Source organism: Abramis brama (assembly GCF_963993115.1).
Source record: "Abramis brama genome assembly, chromosome: 3".
Classification (NCBI taxonomy): Eukaryota; Metazoa; Chordata; class Actinopteri; order Cypriniformes; family Leuciscidae; genus Abramis; species Abramis brama.
This window is the reverse complement of record NC_139965.1, coordinates 29,380,969-29,405,201: the sequence shown is the minus strand read 5'-3', so window position 1 is coordinate 29,405,201 and position 24,233 is coordinate 29,380,969. Positions and strand designations below refer to the sequence as shown.

Below are 24,233 nucleotides of genomic sequence, written 5' to 3'. Positions count from 1 at the left end.
CTCCAAGGAGGTTAGCTCGCCAGTGTGGAAGATTTTTGGACTTCGCGAAAAAGACTCTTTAATCACCCCAGTCTGCAGGACTTGTCGAACAGTGAGCACAATCTTTATTTATATAGAGCTTTTTACAATACAGATTGTTTCAAAGCAGCTTTACAGTGATAACAGGAAAATAATGCAACAAAGTTTGTTTCGGCTCTACAGCAGATCTAGAAGAAAATAGTGTCATTGTCCAGCTTGAGTAAGTTCATTGTTGATTCATTTCCGTAGAAAAAATCATTAGTTATTAATTTAATTAATTTATCTATGCAGCAGCTTTGGAGAAAACAGTAGCCGCATTTCCATTACAGAGTTGCGCAAAACATATTATTTTCTATAAAACTAATAGTTTTTAATAGTTACTAATAGTCAATAAAAACTATCGCGAAATGACGGCGTTTCCATTAACTGATGTTATGTGACTAAAAGGTCATTTTTTCCTCTTGCGATAAGTTATTCCAAAAATCATGGCAACGGATGTTGGTAGGTTTATGTTTATCCCAGCCACTGCACTAGCCATTATTTTTAAACGAAGGAGACGTAGACATGTTATCCAAGCATTAATGTCAAGGAAAGCCCCTTATACTTGGGAGCGGCACATGAGGTGTTTCTCCCTCCTATCTGCTTCAGGATCTTGATTAATTATGGCATTTCTTTGTTGTTTAGAATCCAGTATTCCCATAATTATAAGTCTTTTATGAGTTTAATAAAGAACTCTGTCTGGTCTTCTGTCCAAACATACCACGCCTTCTTTAAAGAATGATTGACTTTTACATACGCAAAGTGACCTGAAAATGCGGGGGAAAAAACTGTCTCCATTGCAGTTTTGCGAAATATTCCTTTTTTGAATTGCCTGAAAAAACACCTCATGCAAGCGTAAAAACGTTTTTTTTTTTGCAAAATATGGTACTTTTTGCGAAATTGACGTGGTTCCATTATCCTGCTAACTGCTGATGCCTTTCTGTGTTTTATTATATGTATATCCCTCTGGGCTTTTAGTCCGAAAGTGTGCTCATTCAGATAAAAAAGTATACGATAATCCATGTTTACTTCAAATATCTTTAGAGAGCAGTATTTTTTTCTATTTTTACCCAAAATAGGGCAATGTGATTGTGAGCATTATGCAGCGCTAAACTCTCACATGTAATTTATGTTTCATTCATACTCGACGCCGACGGGCACCCTCATGTAGAAAGTCAACAAGTGAGACTCATAGGAGTAATAAAACTTATGACGTTCCAGAAAATCCCTAATATGGACAATAACATCCAGTGATTGCTGTAGCTGAATAAAACGCAGATAGAGACATTCTGACTGATTAAACATGAAGAGAATTAACACACCATTGTGACAGTATTTTGGTTTATCTGTGTTCTTCAAGCCATCTTGGGTATGTTCATAAGGATAGTGTATATTTATAATGCAATGCCAATTGACATAGCCTTTAGTTAAGACTGTATACAATACTATAAAATAATATAATTTCTTTTTAATTTCTATTTGACTGATAGCATTATTTATTTTTTCAAGATTTTTACAGATATCACGATATATCGTTATTGTGAATTCTTTTGGCCATGATAAACGTATATTGAAAAATCTGATATTGTAACAGCCCTGCTTTCTATATTAATTAAAGTAGCTTATTATAGATGCTTCCCAAAAGAGAAGTTTGTGTACAATTAATACAGTAATTCATCAAACAATGGAGAAGAGAGTTATAATCAGGCATATATCTAGTTGAGCGCACTTCAAGCATAAATAAATATTTTAATATAATATAACACAATTTAATAATGGTATAAGAGAGAGCAAAAGAGAGATGGTCTCACCACTCTGTTGGTGTGTGGTTTTGCTGCCTGCAGCTTTTTGAACTCTTCAATCTTACTCTGGTCCACGTCTTCATTCAGCTCCCATGTGCTGTCCTCGTATGGCAATGAGCACCATTTCACCAAGTAATACACCACTGGCTACACAGTCACACAAAAAGAAGGCTTTGAGACTTACACCAAATGCCTGCCCAGATGAACAAACACACATACAATTTACAAAGCAATCGCTACCTCTCCGGTGTCCTTGTCCTCACAGTATGAGACCTCGAGAACTCGGTCCACTTCTACATAGTCAGGATTGAATGGATCCTCCTCAATCTTGAACAAACACACATACACATCTTTAATAATTACGCATAAATCCTGTATGTCTCCCCAGTGATTATAATTGTCAGTTAACTAAATGACATGGCATTTAACCTGCAAATCATCATACAAAAAATATTTTTTAGTGAGAACAGAGTGTTTGCTGAAGTTACAAACAAACACAGGCATCCTTACATCAGCAAAGAAGTGTGCTTTCTGCGCCTGTTTGATCTTGAAGCGCTTGATTTTCTGCTGGATCCTCTTGTCTTTCTCTAACTGCTGCTCCGTCGCCCACTCACAGTGAAGATACGAACTAGAACACACGCACGTTTACATAATTACTGAATGATCCTTACATACGCGCTAAATTATGCGTGATCAACACATGACTAAATTGCTCTCTGAGCTGCTCCTGGCTATTAGCAATATGAAAAACATAATCTTTTACAGCTTGAAAGCTAACAGAGAGAACTGGAAAAGCTGACAAAATCAGTGCATAATTAACTTACTAGTTTTTGTATTTTACATAATACTCTTCAATTTCTACCATCACTCCAGGAGAAACCTGTTGAATGAAGAATAAAAATAATATTACAAACTTAATGTGTCCTCATGAAATCTGTAAAAGTCCAATTCATATGCAGACTTCACAGAACATGTTTCAGTGACATAGATAACTTGCTTGGGATAAAAGCATTTGCTAAATGAATAAATAGATCATTAAAGTTTAATACAGATACTCAACTAAGGACCTGTTTACACCTGGTATTAAGATGCGTTCAGAAGTAGACGAAGGAGACACCATACACTTCTACACCTGGTGTTTTAATCTGTCACTTTTGTCCACTTCTGTCCTGATTTTTTCGAGGGGAGGGTCTATGAGCGGGTAAATAGTGGTCGACCGATGACCGATGTAAAGCTGATATATAATATATATACTTTATATTTATTGAAATTAATATTTAATAAATTTGAAATAAATAATTTGAAAATGAATTAAAAAATAAATCTCTAAATTAAACAGACTTACTTGATTCTGTAATCATATTACAGTATTTTTCACAAATAAAGAAATTGTTGGTAAAAATATGAATAAAAATGTAAACACTGTAACCAACAGGGCACTCTGGTAAGCAATCTGTTAAGTTTGTGCGCACTGGGAATCATATTTTTTCAAACAAAGACAAGGTAAGGGCTTGTTTACACAGATCGCAGGACAGTGGAATGAGGAAAAATGCAAGGTCTCGAGTTGCGTTTTTTAAAAGTTGAGCTGATTTTAACTAGAGCACCACGCTTTTAGAACGGCGTGTCATGCGTGAGACGCTGCAAAAGACACAAGACACGGGCACAACGGTTATACACATCCGTCTACGCGTCTAGCGCGTGTTTACATAGAAAAACAATGGAAAAGTAGCGCACTGGATTGGAAAAACGTGTTATGTGTGAATGGCCCCTTATCGGCCGATGCCGATATATATAAAAAATGCCAAATATCGGCCATGCCGATATATCGGTCGACCACTAAGGGTAAATGCATTTTTTTTTCCAGATCTTTCGATCTAATGGACAAAACAAGCTCTGGCAATTTAGATATGAACGCGCCAGGGGACACTGCAGCTTTCGTTTCTGCTCTAATAGACACAAGACGACACCGAACTCTGTGAGTGTGTGTTAGAAATCAAGAATGGTAAGAGAACATTGTGCTTGGAATGTTTTTCATCTTAAAACCAAATTTGGGTCTCCAGCCGACAAAGTTTAAATCCCGTCTGGATAGCGCACTTCCCATAATGTTTACGCATCAAGTCAGTATGCGGAGAGCAGGCGGTCTTTTGTGGCTGTTGGAACGCATTCGACCACATGAGCCTTGACTACGAAAGCAAACCGGTCGAATGCGTTTTTCAATTACCTCTGGAAATGGTCGAAAGTGGACAAGCTTAAAACGTTTTGGACGTTTTGAGAAAGAAAAACACACTAAATAAAAGAGACTGAGGATTGTGGAACTCTTACCTCTTTTTTCACCACACGAGATGCCATGATTTTATCAACCACAGCAGCATCTTCCTCACTTGGGTTCTCCTATAAACCAACATTAAGATTCATGAAGTTCATCATGAAGTTTCTTTATACATATATTCAAACACACAACTTCTATCTATCTATCTATCTATCTATCTATCTATCTATCTATCTATCTATCTATCTATCTATCTATCCATCCATCCATCCATCCATCCATCCATCCATCCATCCATCCATCCATCCATCCATCCATCCATCCATCCATCCATCCATCCATCCATCTCACACACGAAAGGATGAACTGGCTTTACACCTGCTAAACATATCATATTATTATGTTCACAATCAGAGAACTGCTTGAGAATGCTGGGATACATCATGAGAAACGCGGTGTTCTCACCACAAACAGTTGAACTGCAGGCTGTTTGTGAGCGTTGGGATTGCTCTTCTTGGCTTTGACGATGACCTTCATTTCTTCATCAGACAGTCGAGCCTCACAATCATCTTCATACTTCTTCCTCTTGATTTTCCGGTTCGAACGGCGCTTCTGTAAACACATACGCAAGTGAGTGTGGTTTCAAGTGTATGTTTGGATTATTTTCTCAATGATCAGTGATATACACAATAACATTCAAAGGTTTGGGGTCAGTGATATTTATGTTTTTGAAATAAGTCTCTTATGCTCATCAAGACTGCATTTATTTAACCAAAAATACAGTAAACCAGTACTGTGAAATACGGTGAAATATTATTACAATTTAAATATACTTTAAAATGTAATTTATTCCTGTCATGGCCATTACTCCAGTCTTCAGTGTCACATGATCCTTCAGAAATCATTCTAATATGCAGATTTTTTGCTCAAGAAACATTTCTTATTATTATAGCAATGTTGAAAACAGCTGTGCTGCTTAATATTTTTGTGTAAACTGTGATCTGTTTTTTGTCTTGGCACGTGATGAATAAAACATTTTAAAATATATATGTGCGTGTGTGTATACACGTGCACACACACACCACATATTTTACCTAAATTCATAAATTTATACGAAAAATGCATACATTTACTAAGAATTTCAGAATAACTACACCTTTTTCAAATAAATAAATAAATAAATAAAAATGATAAATAAATAAAAATCTCTTTTCATTTCAGCACTTTTGATGAATGGCTAAACTATTTTTGATTTTGTCAACATTTGTGAGATTCAGTCAGTCAAAACAGTTTTGAGGTTAATTTATCTAATTTTGTGTCTCTGGAAAATTGTGATCTATGACAATGTATAATGTTGAATATCAAAAAAATGTGTGTCTATTTGTTAATGAGGAGTTTGTGCAAACATCAGTGTTTTTGGAGTAAAAGTTATAGTTTTTATTTTGAAGTAAAAAGATAAAATTAGACCCCTGGGGTCTAATTTGGCACAGAAGGCCACAAGTGGCATGTTGTTACTAGTGTTATTATTTGAAAATTGTATTGTAATTAAAGGGGTTATTATTAAATATTTCCATGAATCATCACTTTCATTAAAACCTATACGTTAATTGAGTAAAATCATTCAATTTGATTTCACAATGTTTCTATGACATATCTTCAATTAAAGTATGGGCAATTAAATATGGAAATATGCCAGTACATAACTCATATAATAATTTTACCTTTCAGATAAATCTATTTTACTGGGATTCTACTTTGTCTGTCATCTGTTATTTAATTATTCAATTAAATTGTCCAAATAACATTTTAAATAGAATAGTTGATTTAGTATTTTACATTAATGACACTTTAAAAAATAAATAAATATTAATAAGTATTATAAATATAAAAAAAATGTATTTGGGAGGGGGGGGGGGGGGGGGGGGCTATAGGGGTACCCCTCTTTTAATATTTTGTGCTATAATAACTAAATTAGCAAATGTTTCTATTTATTTCCTTTGATGACACATTGGCTGATGCATCATCAGCCTGCACATGCTAAACTTATATCTAAATATGTGACTGTTTAAAGGTAAATCCACATTGTTCTTAAGGGGGGCATTTTTCCTCATGTTGCCCTATTCTTCAAAAATCTGATGTCATTAGGGGTGAATTTACCCCCCGGAGGTTTCGTGCGGTTTGAAAATATGTCATTTTGGGTGAACAAAAAGTGCGCATGCACTTCAGAGATGGCCATCAGGGGCCCTTTAATAAATTAATATAGAGAAAAGAGAGAGAGAGAGAGAGAGAGAGAGAGAGAGAGAGAAAGAGAGAGAGAGAGAGAGAGAGAGAGAGAGAGAGATCTGTCCTCCCAAATATAACATGACCTAAATGTGTATGAGTTAAAGTAAATGGATAGGATGAGAATATCTCAGGATGACCAAATAAAGAGCCACCCGCTCTGCCACGAGACCCCAGTGTTTCCCAAAATGCACATGGCTGCAGCTTTAACTCCAACAGCACAACTGAGTCATCAAAATCACACTGCTTTAATTAACACAGGATTTAAATTATCCTTATTTAAAGAGGATAATTATATCTGCAAGGGTGGATGGGTGGTATATCATGGATGAGAATGAGAGGTTCGACATTTCAGAAGAAAGATAAGTAAATTAATTGAGGGTACGGCAGTCATCGTAGTCTCTCTCGCTTTTGTACTGAACATACATATGCTGCAGGAAGCACCACTGCATTATGCAGTTTAAAGGAAGTCCAGCAACAATATGCATGTTTTGTGCTACTGTTCCAGAATGATCACTTACAAATACTTTTCTTGTTAGATGTTTATATAAGACAGCATAAAAGAGTCATCAATCGTATCAAGAATAGATCAAACCCAAAGCTCACCGAATCGTCATCTTTAGAGGATCGTCGAGTTGGTCTGTCATCATCAGACAGCTCATCTGAGGAATCTGTCTTCTTTCGCTTCTTCTTTCCGAACTTTATAACGATTTTCCTGTAAAGGGGAGAACACATAAAGAGACTTGTTTTAACACTGTTTGTGTTTACCCACTGGAATTAATTTAGAAGAAATTGGCTGCTTTGACCCACAAATGACCCACAAAATGGCTGCTTTGTTGACCGCATCAATCCATGAAAAAAAGGACTTGATGCACTTAAATACTAGTTTATATTATATGATATTCCTTCACAAAGGTTCCCTTCCACAAAGTGGTTAGCGAAGGTCACTTTAAAGCTACACTGTGTAGGATTTTCTTCCATCTAGCGGTGAAATTGTTTATGACTACCAACTGAATATTACTTTCTAGCCCCTCCCATTCCGAGGGCGTTTTAACTCCTACGGTGGCCGTATATTTCAAATCTGCCGGCAGTCGTGAGTAATCTCCCCCTCGCATTCGTCACGGTGCCACTGAGTGTAAAAGCGTGAAAGACGAAGCTTGAATTTCCAGGTATGTCCCTCTTTGGCTAATGTATTTTCAAGATGGAGGCGCAACATGGCTGCCGCCATTCGAGCGACTCGCTCGTATGTATTCTAAATGGCAGATTCTACGCTTACGAGAATACTTGATTAGTTGGTAGAAGTAATTACACATTAATGAGCATATATCATTTTGAAAGAACAAAGTGTTTTTTTTGCTAAGAATCAACTTAAAAAATTACACAGTGTAGCTTTAAGGAAGCTATTTTGGCATTTGTAATCATTTGATTATGGATGGCAATGGCTCTGCATTTATTCTGAAACCTGAGGTAATCTACAGTATGTTTCCAAGAAGCTGTAAAACTGTAAAGTCACTGTTTCATATGGTCACAAATAAAACAGACACCACACACACATAAAGACTGGGCAACATAAACACACTCTCTCTCAGTGCTGTTATTGTTTATACCAACACATTTTGGTATTAAGCTTAAATTAAATAAAATCGAAATATTAGATAAATAAATTGAAACTTGGACCTGTCAACTAACTGAATTAAGGTTATGCACTATAAAACAGAAAAAAATTAAGCTATATAGAAATATTACAAAAAACAAATAGAAATGCCAAAATAACATCAAATTTCTAAAACGTAAACTAAAATGAAAACTGAAAATATTAAAATAAAAGCTAATTTAAAATATTAATAAATACTATAATAGTATATAAATAATACCAAACACTGGTCTCTCTTAACTTCATTGTACATGTCATGTAACAAAGCCAACACTTCAGCATACACAAACATTTTCAGTCAAATGAGTGTACAGTAGTGCTTATTAAATAATAAATTAAAAGTAATAAAATTCAATTTATACAAAAAATGTATAAAATCAATTTATAAAACTAACAATTTAGCTTACCTTTTCAAATGTAATCAAATTTACATTAACCTTAAATATAATGTTTTAACAAATATTATTATTATTATTATTATTATTATTATTATTACTTTAAGAAGTACATTCTACTGTGCAATAGTAATATATTTCTTTCATAATTTCTTTAAGTTAGACTGAACTTTTATTTTGGCAGGTTGTAATGAAGACATTTGAGTTTCTGTGTGTTTTAATAAACTATATTAATAATAATAATAATAATATAATTAAAATGATTAATTGAACAAGTACACTCTACTGTGCAATAGCTCTGTTATAATTTCTTTAAGTTAAACCAAACTTTTATCTTGAAGGGTTGTCGTGAAGACCTTTGTGTTTCTGTGTGTATATGATATATAACGATAGTTTAATCAAATGAAATGGTGAAATGCTCGTGAAGTGAACTTAGAGCAGAAAACACCATGAGCGTCATGCTCGCTTCAGTATGAATGTAGTAGCGCTCATTTACACAGCCATGACGAACATGCAGACTTCAGTAGCTTATCATCAATACCTAATCTTATTGAGCTTTAATATTTACAGATACTAGTCCATATCGAGATTTGATTAATTTTACAGCCCTACTTTTATTCATCCAAAAATTCTGTTAAATTCCGCTTTATACATTAAGTTCAGCTTGTGACTGGATTCCGTGATTCTGTCCGCGTTTTCGGCATCATGGAAATCATAAAGCTCGGTATTTGCCATGTTAAAGAGACTTAGTTGCATGGGTTATTTATTGTTGTTTTATAAGGTTATAACCATTAGTAAGAAGAAGTGTATGCAGTTAATAGAGGTCTCCTCTCAACACTCGAAATATCGCTCTTCGTGGTCATTGGACAGACTGTTTCAGCTACGCACCAGTATGGCAGAATTTGAAAACATACATTACGCACAAAAAATTGAAACCAGTATTCCGCCCAGCACTAATTGTACAGAATTCTAATTCTTATGCTAGGCACTAATAACGGTTACACATCTGCAATCTCTCCTCAGTGCTGGGCACACAGCCCTGATAAACAGGAAATGATTCTCAGGACATAAGCTCTGTGCATCATTTGCTCTTTCACTCCTGTTCTCATTCTGGGTCCTCCTCTCTGGATGATGTTACACTTCACTAGTCTCCGGGACAACGTGACTTCCTGGTTGCCTAGCGACCTGATCAGAGTGAAGCTCGCGGCGTGGGTGGAAGCAGTAATGCTGTATCCTCTGAGTGACACACAAGCTCCACTCAGCAGCTGTGAAATGAGACTGAGAGCTGGTCTTTACTGCACTCTGCTCTTCTATGTGTGTGTGTGTGTGTGTGTGTGTGTGGACAGAGCATGTGAAATCAAGAGGTAAGAAGGTTTAACAACCTAAACATCTTTTTTTTGCTCTCCTTTGTCGAGGGACCCAAAAATACACATGCACACACAGGGTCCAAAATCAACCACAAACTTTTTATATAAAAAAACCACGACAGAACAACCCCCCCTTATTTTGCACTTCCTGCTAATTGGAGTAAACTATTGATTCAATAATTTGATTGATCATTTCACATTAATACATCTCTGCCATCTTTCTCTTAAAGGAACTTAGAATTGAAATCACCTTTTATTTTAATGCCTGTACTTCACTTTACAAGCAAAACAACATCTACACACACACAAGCACACACATACACATGCACACACACACACACACACACACACACACACACACACACACACACACACAATGACGGTGAAAGGTAAATATAATGAATTTTTATTGACTGGTTGCCACTGCATGTTTGACAACTGGGTGGTTTGGTAAGATTTGTGTATGTTTCTCTCTTATTTCTTATGATGCATCAGTTTTTAAAATCTATATGAATCAGAAGCAAACACATATACATGCATACACACCTGCTCGACGGACAAAAGCGGAAGTTCTTTGGCACCAAACACAGAAGGCTGCATTAATATTTCAGGGTTGTAACCTAGGCTACATATACGCACACACACTTATTCTTTTCCCTAAAAACTCCTACCAACAAATGGTTGCACAAACATACCCATAAAAGGAGATTAAAATCATCCTTGTGCCTGAAGAAAAAAAAAAACTTACTTACTTCTTTATTTCAATATATGTATAATGTAAACATCCAGTATCTGTTCATCTCCATCACACGCTCAGCATGTTATGAAACAACTAGTCTCCTTACATCACAATTAATTTGTAATGAATCACAGTACTATAATTTGATTAAAACTGCACTGAACGTGTGAGAGAGGATCTCAGCGAGACGGAAAGAGTGAATTTGCGGTATCAGTTTCAATCTGTCTTGCATGGTTCACTTCACTTTTATCCAATACTGCATCGCTAACTCCACTTAGAAAAGTGAGTTTGAAAAGATATTAACAACCTGCTTCTTCCTTCATTGAACCAATGAACACATAGATATAGGACTGGGTTATATGGCCAAAAATATTATCACGATAAAATATTTAAGTCGATAATTATCATGATTAATGTCAAATCTTTATTTATTTCAAGTTTAGAGGCAGCTTTTTTTCTCCTGAGTGAAACCAGACCATTAATTATGGTTTTATCATCAGAACGTGACAAACACTTGCCAAATTGGTGAACATCTCACAAATCTGAGGTAGAATATTCGAAACATTTATAATGGTCCATGTGGCACGGTTCAAATGAGTAATGCTGTTTTGTTCTGCTTTTGGTGCATAAGCATTACATCAAACATTTATTGAATTTTGTTATAATTGTATCAAGGAAAATTATATCGCTGTATTTATCGTTATCGTTTTATATATATATATATATATATATATATATATATATATATATATATATATATATATATATATACACATATAACAATAAAAGTACTGAAGCAATAGCATGAGGGGGAAAATACAATATATGACTGCATATCAACACAGCCATAACCTGCAGGCTGTTCAGTTATAAATATGGTTGTGTGACTGACTGCAGTCTCTCCTTAAGAGTCTGAGATCACATGGTCTGCATTAATGGCTGTAGTGTGCAGTTTGGTGCAAAGGAGGTCAGTATGTTTCTGGCTTTTCTCTCCACCAGGCTCAAAGACACCAACTCTGCTATTTATGAAGCCAAGATCTAAGACCCACCTCTGCCTCCATGTCTCCACATTAATTTGAGAATAAATATCCAGCATCCACTTGCTACAAATCTCTTCAGTTAAGAAAACTGAACAGAGGTGGATTTTGGAATTCACTGCTGCTTCAATGTATATGTAATAAGTGATTATGATTAAGGTAAGGTATTTTTCCTTCTAAACATCACTTGAGTTGAATGACTTCTCTAGGCTTATGAGATTTTACTTTGTTATAGAAGTTACCAGTGTGATTACTGAAATGTTCTTTTCATGTATTTTCTAATGTCTGTATTTGATATCTGAATGCAGTAACTGTGCTTGCTCTTTTAGCCCGGCTTCTAGAAATGAAATATGGACTCGTTTTGAGTTTGAGAAATGTCTTCAACATGTGTCACTACATCTGTTTTTCTGGGGTACCCTGACAGCTATGGTCACAGGGGTCATTGAAGTCTATAGATTAAGGGACCATTTCTCAGTTAAAGCCTTACTTTCCATTTCTATTAAAGTGTCCTCTCCTTGAGAGGAAGAACATATTATCTGGATGTTTTGGGAATACTCTCCTGTTTATAGTTAGAGCCCGACCAAATCCAACCTTGGAAAAGCTGTGTGTCAGTGTGTGTGTTAGTCTTTTCGGTTACAGGTTAAGGAACAACTGGCATTATTGGAGATTTACTGAGTTGTTGTTCTGGACATGCTGGCGCTCAGCAACCCAAATCTGCGACCTGGAAGGTCACGACGTGCCTAACTTCTGTGTCCGAGTGTCAGCTGCGTAATCGATGGAGATATGCTTCAGTCTATCTGTATATGTGTGGAAAATTACTATGTTTATCTATTTCTTAGCCAAAGAGAATCATTCAACCTGAAGCAAGGACGTAGCTTAGACCTTGGTGAAGGGTATAATTGCTGTGATCTTTGTAAACTGTAAACGGGGCGGCCAGCAAACTACTCTGTGAGTCTTGAAGCTGACTTCTGCTGATGAAACTACAAACTATCTTCTGGGTCTTCTGGGTCTTTGACTGTAAATCCCCTTACAAAACCCATAGAAGTAAGAGTTAAGGTTATTATTTCTTGAATTAAGTGGTTTGTTGTAACTGTCTGCAGATTATTATTATTTTAAGAACGGTTTGTGAGTCTCTACCCACAGACTTTTTGAGTGCATTACATACTAGCTTGAATGACTACAACCTCAAACCTTGAGGTGGAACAATTTTCAATGGCCATGCCCCAAATTACATACTTGATGTGGACTTGTGATCTTGTGCCCTTCATTTACGTTCAAGAAGCCAATGAGACTGTAGGGTGTCCAATTGTCATTTTATGATTCAGAAGAGTTTTTTTTACAGACGATTTTTTTTACCCACTGCATTCTCAATGAGGCCTTTTGTGAGGTTTGAACTGAAGTGTTCCCCGCAGAACTCTCTACTACACCAGAATCTACGCAACAACTCATATTGACCAGTGATAGCAGACAGGAGATGTGTGGTGGAGGATAAAAATATGTCAGAAAAGAAGCATTCAAATGAGTTAATTTTGATCCTAATAATAGATTCTCTCTGACCAATCAGTGATCTGCAGTGTTTACACGTCACATTTTAGAATCGGTACGGCTCGTTTAGAACCTCAACAGAGGTGGTACTATTTAAGCGAGCCGTACCGAGCCATACCATGCAGTGGAAAAGCGCCAAAGTGAGCTGTACCGAACCGTACCATGCAGTGGAAAAGTGCCAATAGTGCGCGATAATTGAGTTCTAGTGCGTGTCTTGTTGCTCTTAAAACGCACAAATACACACATAATTATGTCAAAATATCTTTGTAAACAGTCAATTTTGCCTAAAGTGAACATAAACAGTTGAGAAAGAAAACGTGTAACAGTATATTTGATCCTGCATGTCATTTTAAAGTGACAGCAGCCTAATAAACTGTTATAAATAAACTAATATACTGTTAATAAAAGAACAAAAGAAAAGGGACTGAATAACTTTTTTTTTCGTTTTAAAAAGGATTAATCTATACCTTATTTATAAATAGAAATACATGCAGTGTTATTTTACATTTGATTGCAATTTCTGTACCTGCATTTTGTTCAGTTGTATTTATCTGTGCTATTGCTAATTTATTTATTTGTTCTTATTTTATTACTATTTACTTGTCTTTAATAATGTTTGAAATTTATATTAGTTCAGTTGTTTTTGCTGTGGTATTTTTGTTAAAACCATAGGAACATTTTATTGTTCTTTAGGCTGCTGATTTGTTCATGGAAATCAGCTGCAACAAATAGTCTGCCAAAAGACACAGACTAAATATGTTTGAAATAAATGTTTGACTAAATGTTTCCACCTTACTGGAATTGAAACTGGGAATCAGAATTGCTAGAATTCAAATAATACCTAACATTAATTAATTAAGTATGTTTTAATATAAAATATTGATATGTTTATAATAAATGTTAACAGCTTGCTATGTGAGAATATTATACCAGAAGCTTGCATAGCACAGATTTTAGCAGAAATATTTAGGCAGTAGGAGTACTTAAAAAAAAAAAAAATTATTTTTATTTTTACATTTTATTATCTTTACTGTAAAAAGGTTAACCATGATATGTATACTTGGTTCTAATCTTTTTTTTCCAGAGATTAATTACATTTATTTAATATTTTTTCTTGGTAAGGTTTTGCTGTCATAAAAAAGGCAGGTCGTCACACTGAACATTTATTGTTAGCGAGATTTAGAATATTTGTTTTAGAAAAATGTAAAAAAATAAATAAAAAAGAAACCCTGACAGAACAGTTTCCTGCACAATGTTGTAACTCGTAATAAGTTAATTCATAACTTAATGAATGCATAATTAATTCCTAATTTCTAATTCCTAATTTCTAATTCCTAATTTCCGTATAGTCAAGACACTACTACCTTCAACATAACACTCAACCCTTAATAAATGCCACTCACTTGGAGCAGAGCGGCAAAAACACATTAGCCTGTTAGCCTGTCAGCAGAATAATGCTAGATTACAACATCCCGTTCACACTTGTGCTGCAAACCAAGCTTAATAAAAGCTTGCCAAACCAGAGAGGTAACTTTGAGTACTGAACAGGTAGAAGACGACCACTTAGTCTATTAGCAATTCAATATATAAAACTGCCCCTCTCATTTTGGAGTATCTGCAAACCACCCATAAACATTGGCTTCCCTCTGTCAGGTGTGGTAAATAATGTAATCTGTACAACAGAGGTGACTGAGCCGAGAAACTGTGTTAAACAAGCAAAGAAATTACCCAGTGAGGGGTTGAGTCTGAACATACATATGTCCGGTTTGTCTTGCCTTTACAGCTGAAGTATTTGGGTCAGTCAGACTGCTAATCCATTAAGCACGATGAACAAGTCATAGAAGAAATTCAACATACCACTTTTACAAGCACAGTAGGAATGTGTGTTTCAACATTTTCACACTAGATGTGTAATCTCAGCAATGGACCATAATAGAGCATGTGGCCTTCCTAAGAACAAAGCAGCATCTAGACTGAACCTTAGAGCTGGAAAAGCCAAACAATATGGTGGAACATAGTTTGCAGAGGCCTTCACATAATGCACGTGACCTAGAAATCTCATGTCACGTTCTTCCATTCAGTCCTCCATTAATGCAGATCAGACGACATCATGATGTCATAAAGCTCTGCATATTCGGTTCAGACTTATGATCTATTCATACTCTCCAGAAGAGGCTGCCTGTGTGAGCACTGCTGTTACGTGTGAGGTGCATTTTGTAAAGGAATCATTAACCACAACAAAAATGGGACTGTATGTTTAGCACATGTTCCTTTGCCATATTTATGGGTTACAAACATTTTTCATGCAACCCTCAAATTAGGGCTTTTCAAACTGGGGCCCGGGGACCCCCTTAGGTGGCATCAAAGGGGTACAAGGAGGTTTGATTAAGACAAAAAAACACTATTTATTGTGAAAATAATTATTATTAATAATTATTTTGAATGAATATTTTTCAGATAAAAATACAACCATTTATTGAGGCTTTGGTACAATTACAACATGAATGCCAATTATTTACTATAAAAAATAACAATAACGTAACATTTTTTGCAGACAGTATGAATAAGTTTTGAAATATATGGACTCCTTTACATTTTTTAAAGGGGGTCCTTTGCATCATATTGGGAGTCTTTGGCATAAACAATTAAAAAATTCCTACCTCAGATTACTGATCTAATAGAAACTGGTTCTGGATCAGAATCCATCCCTACTGATCTCAGTTTTTTCATACTAGTGAACAAAAGTCTTAAAATATTATTTAAAAATGGCCCCTATATTAGTCTCGGAAGAACTGCTAGGGCAGAATTTCTCATTTCTCATACTGTTTGGGGTTATTACAAGGGGTCCTTGGTTCAAAATAGTTTGCTAGAAGGTTCTGTAACTGGTAAGATATGGTTAAAACGAACACTCTCCATGCATGATGTGAGCTTCTAGGTCCAAATACTTCCTAACAGCTAAAGGCAGAATCATCAGCATGACATTAAAAGAAAATATATCTGTAAACATCTAATGGAACGTTGGCACTTTTGTTAGACTAAATTTTCTTGAACTTACAGAGTTACAATTTTACAGAGCATTTTGCTGTGCTTGTCATCTTTGCAGTGCTAGAATTGTGTACCCGCCAGAGACTATTGTTGGGTTTCCAGCTATAAAGTTGTGCTCAAAAAAACCTCACAGGAAATTCTTGATATGCACATTAACTCTCAACATTTGCATAAAAGTCTATGCGTTAGCCTGGGGTGGATTTTTTCTAGTTTTGCACAAGTGGAAGGGCACATTAAGTGTTGACAAAAGTGTTGTGTTTATAATTTTGTTCAGTGTAGAATATAAGTAAATTAGATTTTTTTTTTGAAATCTTAATCTGAATGTAGTTGGATATAATGAAATATTTGCTTTTTGGCCCTTCATAGTAAAACGTTCAGGCGTCTCTGCTTTAGTCAAATGTTAAGAAATGCTCTTAAAACTGAGAAACATCAATGCCCTTTACTCTTAACTATATTCACAATTAGGGGTGTAACGGTTTACAAAATTCACAGTTCGGTTCGATACGACACAGTGGTGTTACGGTTCGGTACGTTTTCGATACAGCAAAAAGAAAGAAATGCCAGAGAAATTTCTTTAATTTTAATTTTGTATTTATTTATTAAAACTAACATCATAAAGTATGATCTTTTTTTTACTTTGAACAATGATGGAGCTATGACCCATCTTCTGGTGTGTCGTCTCAGCAGCATATAAAACAAAAACAGCTCCTTACATAAAAAAATTATGTAATAGTGTAGTAGTTATAAACAAATACAAGGAAAATAACAATTTTGTTTTTATATGGAACTCAGTTCTCAGTGTTTTTACTCAATTTTTAAGTTTTTTTCTTCAGAAAGATGAGTGTCCACTAAATGCTGTGGGGATAATTTGTAGCGTGTGTGTTTCTCCTTGTTTTCGTCTAGTTCCAGTTATTGACACACTGGGGTGATGTTGGCATTTGATCTACGGTTAATAGCGGAGACATTTGAATGCTTCTCACTAGATCTCGCAGCGATGTTATTAGTTCAGTGGCGAATTCAAATGCTTTCTTTAGTCGATTTCTTAGCGCTGTGTAGTAACAGTGTTGCTTGATCAAGATCGGCTCGCGCTGCACTGCCATTGGTCCAAACTCATAAACGGTCCGTGAAGCACAAATAAGTAGGGCAGTTTTGTTTCATTACGTTTGCCATTTGATGTTGGGCAACGTTGTGCTAACAAAAATTGTGACGCACCGGCAGGAAAAATGGTCCAACGAATCGTTCGGTTTGTAATGTGTAAAGCCTCGTACTGAACGGTTCAATACGAATACGTGTATCGTTACACCCCTATTCACAATATTGCACAGCCTCTCATGCCTTGCAAGGGTCAGCCAACCTTTTTGTCATGAAGTGCCATTTTTAAGTTTCCAAGTTAATCACTGTGCCACAACACCCCCTTCTCTTTCGGACTTTTCATGATTGGATGGCTATCCGATCAGAGAAAACACGAGAAGTGACCAGGTAAGCATGAACAGAGTTTCCACATGAATCACAGTTATTTCGATGTGTGTGGAATGTTTAATAAGGACTCAGTATACTTGGTTGAATATCTCAGAAATTTGCAGCGATTAACCCTCCGCGTGCCAGTGTTGGCATGCGCGCAATAGGTTGCCGACCCCTGCCTTAGTGCTTAATTAAACAGCTAACAGCATTTAACATGACATTCAATGCTCCTCACACTCTGATAAAGCGCTGCATCTTTAAGAGAGCTTGACTCTCATCTGTTTTAGACTTGGCACACAAAAACAACTTAAGAAAGACCACGTGTAAGCAGTAAAACCTCTTTAACTTGCAGTAATTAGCTGCATGGCTAACAACACGCAGGTGAAGTTACCGAGATGTTCTTGGATGAATTGAAGAAGTCATCACAAATCATGACGGACACATCTGTATGACATTTCCCCTCCCGCTCCCAGACAAAGAAACAAATGAATGAAAATGTGTGAGGATGTCACAGTGGTCTTACCCAATTTTAGCCTTTTGTTTGGGCTTGGATGACGCCACAATCCGGGCCTTCTTGGAACTCTTATTCTTGCCTCTGGATTTGGAGGAACCTGCCCTGTGACTGCGGTGCTGCGACGACGAAGACGGAAAGCATTCGGGACTCATGACGCGAGGAATATTTTTCTCTCCCCTCTCTCGTGCTTTGGCGATGGCCTCCGAGATAATTCGATTGGCCTTCTGCTGTTTATCGTCCGAAAGAGATGACTCCATCTGCTGCTGCTGCTGCTGTTGCTGATGCTTCAGCACCCTCTTCTCAGACACGGATACGTACGAGGATGACGAAGAGGAAGAAGAGGAGCTGTTTTTCACTGGAGGGCTGAGTACCCGTGGCTGGCTGCTGGGACCATTAGTGTTCTTAGGAGGCTGTGAGAAAAGAGAGGAAAAAAAAGATGTTACCATCCAACCATGATACTAATGTTCTCCATAAGACTAGCTTTGTCTAGAATTGTTGAGTAGGCAGGACTGTACAGGAAACCAATAGATAAGTTTCTATTTCAGTATTCTGTAATTCCATATGTTAAACCCATGATGAACAATACACTATTTAAGATACCATGATGCCATGTAGACTAGTCTGCTGGTCAATTTGAGAGCGCTATTCGACATGAAACAGGATGATGAGCTGTGTTCCATGAACAGCCATAACATTACTCCTCTAGTCATGACCTAGAAAACTTGGACTCGAGCGGATGTAAATACTTTAATAGGTTTCTTATTAAGGGGGACAAAGTCAGTACAGTGAAACAGCTACTCTGCACGTAAGATTAAAGGTTCTGTAAGTAATTTAAGATGTTTCGCTAACTTCCACCATTATGTTAACTTCAAGCACACAACCTCTCTACAAAACCCAGACCTCCAAAGAGATGCCAGACAAAAATCATTCACAAGCAGGGTATTAAATTAACGACCTACCAGCCAAATGCTAGTAGTTTTACAGACAGTGGTAGGTAATTTTGCAATTGTACGCTTGTTCGTTTATAATATATACTGTAGGGCTGCACGATTTGGGGAAAATGTCATATTGCGATAATTGAGGTCAATATTGTGATTGCAATATGCGATATAATAAACAAATGGTTTCATGAGTCAACTTGCTTGGTTCTCAAGGAAAATAAATGCATACACAGATTAGTGATAATCTGCCTAAAGAAAAAAGTTATTTAGTCAAGAGCAGTGAGTGTTTTTCTCTGTTCCCTTTGTTCTTTGATTAACTTTAGCGCCAGATATAATTAGTGGCTACTGTGTACTGTCCCTTTAAGACCAGCCGCTGCTGTCAGAGACGCGGATCTCACACGCGCCTCATTCTCTCACGAGTCACAACTCTTCAAGTTCATCATAAGACTACTCTTATGTTATGAAGATATTCGACAAAAAGACATTTTGGCATAATTGTGTGTGTTATTGTTCGTTCAAGCTCGAAAGAGAACTGTATTCTGGCATGCTGTTTTGTGCGCACGCACGATATTAGCGCGAGTCTTTCTGTGTGTCACAGTCAGGACATTCACAGGCAGCGCGTTCTTTTTTGTCTTATCGCGCATGAATGGTTTAAAAGCATTTGCATGAATAAGAGCGGGATCATGTGACACTAGCCAAAGGATGCCAAAAATTAACAGATGCTGCGTTAATTGCGTTAACAGCACTAATTTGTTTATTCAATATAAAATCGCAGCATTTTGCGTCATATAATCGCGTAGGCTTGACATCGCGATTGCGATTGCGATATGATTAATCGTGCAGCACTAATATACTGTGAAGGCAAAGCTCTACAGGTTCCTTTTGATAATGTCTGATTTAAAAAATTGGGCTCAAAACAAAAAATATAATAACAGTGTCAATGAAAAGTTAACAGAGATCTTAAAGTCGCAATGTAATGAAAGTAGAGACAATTTTTTTCTTTTTTTTCATATTGTGACGTACATCCGTGTGCAGCGGATTATCAAAAAAGAAAAAAAAATGTTGGGCAGGGACTTGATTCTATTCATCAGTTGTTGATTGAATGGAGGCAGGATCTGAATGCGAGCTTGCAGTCGACTGTAAGAAAGGGCTGGGGTTTAAGCAGGCTAAATGATTGGAGAAGTCCAGCATACGTCACAAGAGATACGTCTGTAGTTTCACTGGAAGATCCAGTTATGATGTTTTGATTAAAAATTATAGGCTCAAAAAAAAAAAAAAAAAGGAAAAAAGAAAATGAAATGTATGCATTTCATTCAAAGTAAGATTAATAACATGAATTTGGAAAATAGATAGGTGAATTTCCATCTCATGCTGATTTTAATTAAATTAAAAGAAACCAGGGATTGTATTAGTCCAAAAAAAACAAAGAAAAAATATTTTTTTTTGCACATTTTATATAGGCCTATATATGTCATATATTTTGAACTGGGAATTTCACCAGCCTTTGTGCCTGGAGGGCAAAAAAATTAATTTCATACCTTGTTGACAGGCTAATAACATTTCTGATTGGGTAGTTTACTGATTGCTAAAACATGTCTCGCTCCCCTGATTCTTTTTTGCAGTTACAGTGTCTAGGGCTGTTACTGAGACAGGTGTGATTTCTCACTACACCTTTTACAGTGAGGCCTGTCAGGTAGTAGAGGCACTTTATGTGCTTACAGCTCAAATACCGTTCAAGAGTTTGGGGTCTTTCTTTACCCAGCTCAATATAGGTTGAGAATTTAATAAGCACACTAGGCATTTCATGACCTCGCCAGCAGACTAAACATAAGAGGAGGTCCAAGATAAAAATCCTTGGAGATCCTTTCTCAATCTGATTGTAGCTGAAGCAATGCAGCATGGTAAGCCTGAGTCCACCCACACATACTGGATGACAACATGGGAAATCCTCCATCTTTGAACTGCTGTATCATCATTGTTCCTAAAGCCTGGGTTTCATAATATTCACAGCTCTCCAATCACGTGGCCAACCAGCTATAGAGGAAGATAAAGGAAAGATTTGGACAACTGCACAGGCAAAAGCAGAACACCATGGAGGCTGCACACTCATGCACATATTTATCACCAATTTAAGCATTTAAATATGATAGATATTATTTGTAAACATTCAGAATAGAGGTGTTAATAAGTCACAGTTCATCAGAACGGCATCACCCACTTATCAAAGGTCAAGAATTGAAATCGTCAACCTGAGAGAGTTTTTTCACACTATCCACCCTCACCCCATGAAATAAAAAGACAGACATGTATAATTCACCGCACGATCATATAACAGGCCGAGACATGCCAACTTTTATTATTCATGCCCATTTCGCTGACTCTCTAATTCCTTAAATTCTCACACTTTTTCTCACCAGGAAAGCAGATAAAGTGAGTTTGAACCCCATAAAGAAGGAGAACAAGATCTTATCTTTTACTTTATTAGGTTTTATTTTGCACACTTGCTCATTATAAACATGACACACGTCCAAAGCAATGTTCCAGTCATGCCAATAAAGCTTTGTTGACTCTCAAAAAAAGAGATACATAACATGGGATCACCCGGCCTGCGCTTTCCTGGTGGCTAAATAAAAGGGAATTATCTGGAAAGAGTGAAACAAAAGAAAAGAGTGGGGGAGGGTTATAAACACTAACTCATTCGGTGGCTAAACATGAGCCGGAGAGCAGAGTGAGAGAGACTGAGCTCTCCTGAAATATTCACACTAATCCATTTGAGGCATGAAGGGGTAAATCAACAGGAATGGAGACAAGGAGAAAGGCTATAGGGGAAAGGCGGGAGGGCGTATGTGAGAAAATGAGTAATAGAGAGAATATGACGTGAGCGAGCAAGAGAGAGAGAGCGAGTGAGGGGAAAATGCAGCAAGCCATGAGCACTGCAGCTATGTTACACATCTATAAATAACTGAAATTACAGGCTGCCAGCGCTGCAGCAATTTCAATCTCTCTCCTCGCTCAGGTCATCAACGTCTCCGCTTATAATGAAACCATATTGAAACAGAAACGTGCATGCGGCGCTGCCACACAAAGCCTGATGCGCACACGTATGTGGCACATCCCACGGCACTGAAAACGAAACAGGAAGAAGAGCAGACAAGGCACCAAAAGCTAGCTAACATAGCATACCCTGTTAGCATGCAAGCTAGAAAATAAGAAATGGAGAGAAGCAGTTAGCACAAGATGGCGGCGATTGTGTAGCCTGCCGCATGAGCCTGTAGCTGTTCAGTTCCTGCTGGCCCCCTCCCCCACCTCCACCCTTCCCTCCCCCTCCTCCTCCACCCCATACACAAACACATGCTCGCTCTCTCTCACTCACTCACTCACTCACTCACCCGTCCTCTCGGTCTCTTCACCGTAGACATGTTTTTTTCTTTTCTTCTTTCCCCCCTCTTCCCTCTCTCCAATCGCCAACAAAAGCCTTGCCCTTTCGCCGTTTTTTTTCTCTCTCTCTCTCTCTCTGTTGCACGCTCCCTCCTCCCTTCTCTCTCTCTCTCTCTCTCTCTCTCGCTCACTTTCCCTCTCTCCCTTCCTCCCCCAGCAGGTCCGTGGCTGAAGAAGCCCTGTTCACCTCCTCCTCCTCCCCTGGCCGGGCTGCATGGAGCCGCGCTTCACGGAAAACGAGGGAATGAGGAAGAGACTGATGAAGCAGCCACGCTGGTCCGGGATTCTTTCATTCTGCTGTGCTCAGCTGGGCTCTGTCTATTCTTTTCCCTCCCTCTCTTGCTCTCTTTTTCTCATCGATTCCCTCCAACTGTCCGTCCTAGAACAACTGCACTCGATCTCTCCCGGCCGTCGTTTTCTCGTCCACTCTCTTGCGTTCACACACACGCACAGACCGACAAGACTTCTCGTTCCTCTTTCTCCTTTCACATACCAGACGAAGGTAGGATTGCTAACACAAAAGGTTTTTTGTACTGGCTCAGTTGGACGCTCCGTAGCTTGTTTTCCTTATTTCCACTTGTTTTCTTTCCTTCCTTTTCCCTTGTTCCCCTCCCCTGTCTCAGGCTGGGGTGTGTGCGGCGAGCAGGAGACGCAGACGCAGCGGCGAGAAATGAAAGCACAAAGCAGCAAAACGCATCAGCATGAATATTAGAGATGTCGTTAAAATCCGGACTCGTTTTTCACTCTCTCTCCCTTGCTCGCTCACTCTCTCTCTCTCCCTCTTTAGCTCATTGTGAAACAGGAGGTCCAGCAGAGGGTGCTAGCTGTTATTACATTAACTTTCACAACTTAACCCTAAAAATACTGAATTTCTTTACTTGCTGAATCCAACCAGGCAACCAGGCAACCAACAGCAAGTGTTCAAGAAAATTAATACACCTACACATACATTCAACAGATAATTTGTGTCAAAACAGCAAAACAAGTAAAATAAGTCACAATTATAATTTTAAATGCATCATAATCATGTCAGCACTACAATCATCAGATTTACACACACAGGCAGATGGCATGAGTTCATGTGCTGCTGGATTGACTAACAGGAAGTGACAACATATACTCAAAGGGAAATTAGGTCATGTCCTCACTTTCCCAAAGTGTAATAGATTGGCCATGTGCAACTGTGCACATGCACTGCAAAAAACCCACTTGTGCCCACACATACACACACAGCAAAAATGAAAGCAAGTGTTTGCACTATGAAAAAATAGAGAGGAGTAAAATGAGTGTTTATGCCCCCACCCCAATCTGAAATCACACACAAAAGTGGGTCAGCTTAGCATAAGAATCTTACAGGGTAGCAGAGAGATTAGCTTTGGCTAGGCCTAGCCTTGGGACTGGAGTAAGATCAACTTTTACAAGGTTAAATAAAGTTAAATAAAGTAAACGCAATACAAGAGACCTGAAAGTCATTTAAAAACACTCCTTCTCACTAGGTGGCACATAGCTGTGGCATGTGCAGATTTCTCCTCTGGCAGTATAGCCTACTAGTTACAATACTATGGAGCCCTAAAAGGGACATGGTGGTGGAAAAAAATATTAGATGGGAGGAAAAAGTCAATGCTTTTGCGTTCTCTCGCAAATGTTTTGCGTTACCCCGATAAACTTTGTTTGTTTGAACAAAATGTT

At 37.4% G+C, this 24,233-nt stretch overlaps 1 protein-coding gene across 10 annotated transcripts in view; it reads right to left on the bottom strand.

The window, feature by feature from the left end:
- The window catches only part of chd9 (chromodomain helicase DNA binding protein 9), a 72,945-nt gene that overhangs the window by 22,820 nt on the left and 25,892 nt on the right, over positions 1–24,233 (bottom strand). For 7 of the 10 annotated variants that reach the window (XM_084107753.1, XM_084107757.1, XM_084107756.1 and 4 more), the window contains 8 exons: positions 18,175–18,575; positions 7,015–7,123; positions 4,594–4,740; positions 4,182–4,250; positions 2,684–2,739; positions 2,370–2,487; positions 2,100–2,186; positions 1,869–2,006 (listed from right to left, as the gene is read on the bottom strand). In XM_084107753.1, coding sequence (XP_083963879.1) covers positions 1,869–2,006; positions 2,100–2,186; positions 2,370–2,487; positions 2,684–2,739; positions 4,182–4,250; positions 4,594–4,740; positions 7,015–7,123; positions 18,175–18,575 — 1,125 coding nt within the window. Of the gene's footprint in view, positions 1–1,868; positions 2,007–2,099; positions 2,187–2,369; positions 2,488–2,683; positions 2,740–4,181; positions 4,251–4,593; positions 4,741–7,014; positions 7,124–18,174; positions 18,576–21,027; positions 21,156–22,495; positions 23,175–24,233 lie in introns of those variants that run through there. The other 3 variants (XM_084107761.1, XM_084107762.1, XM_084107760.1) reach the window with 3 other exon arrangements.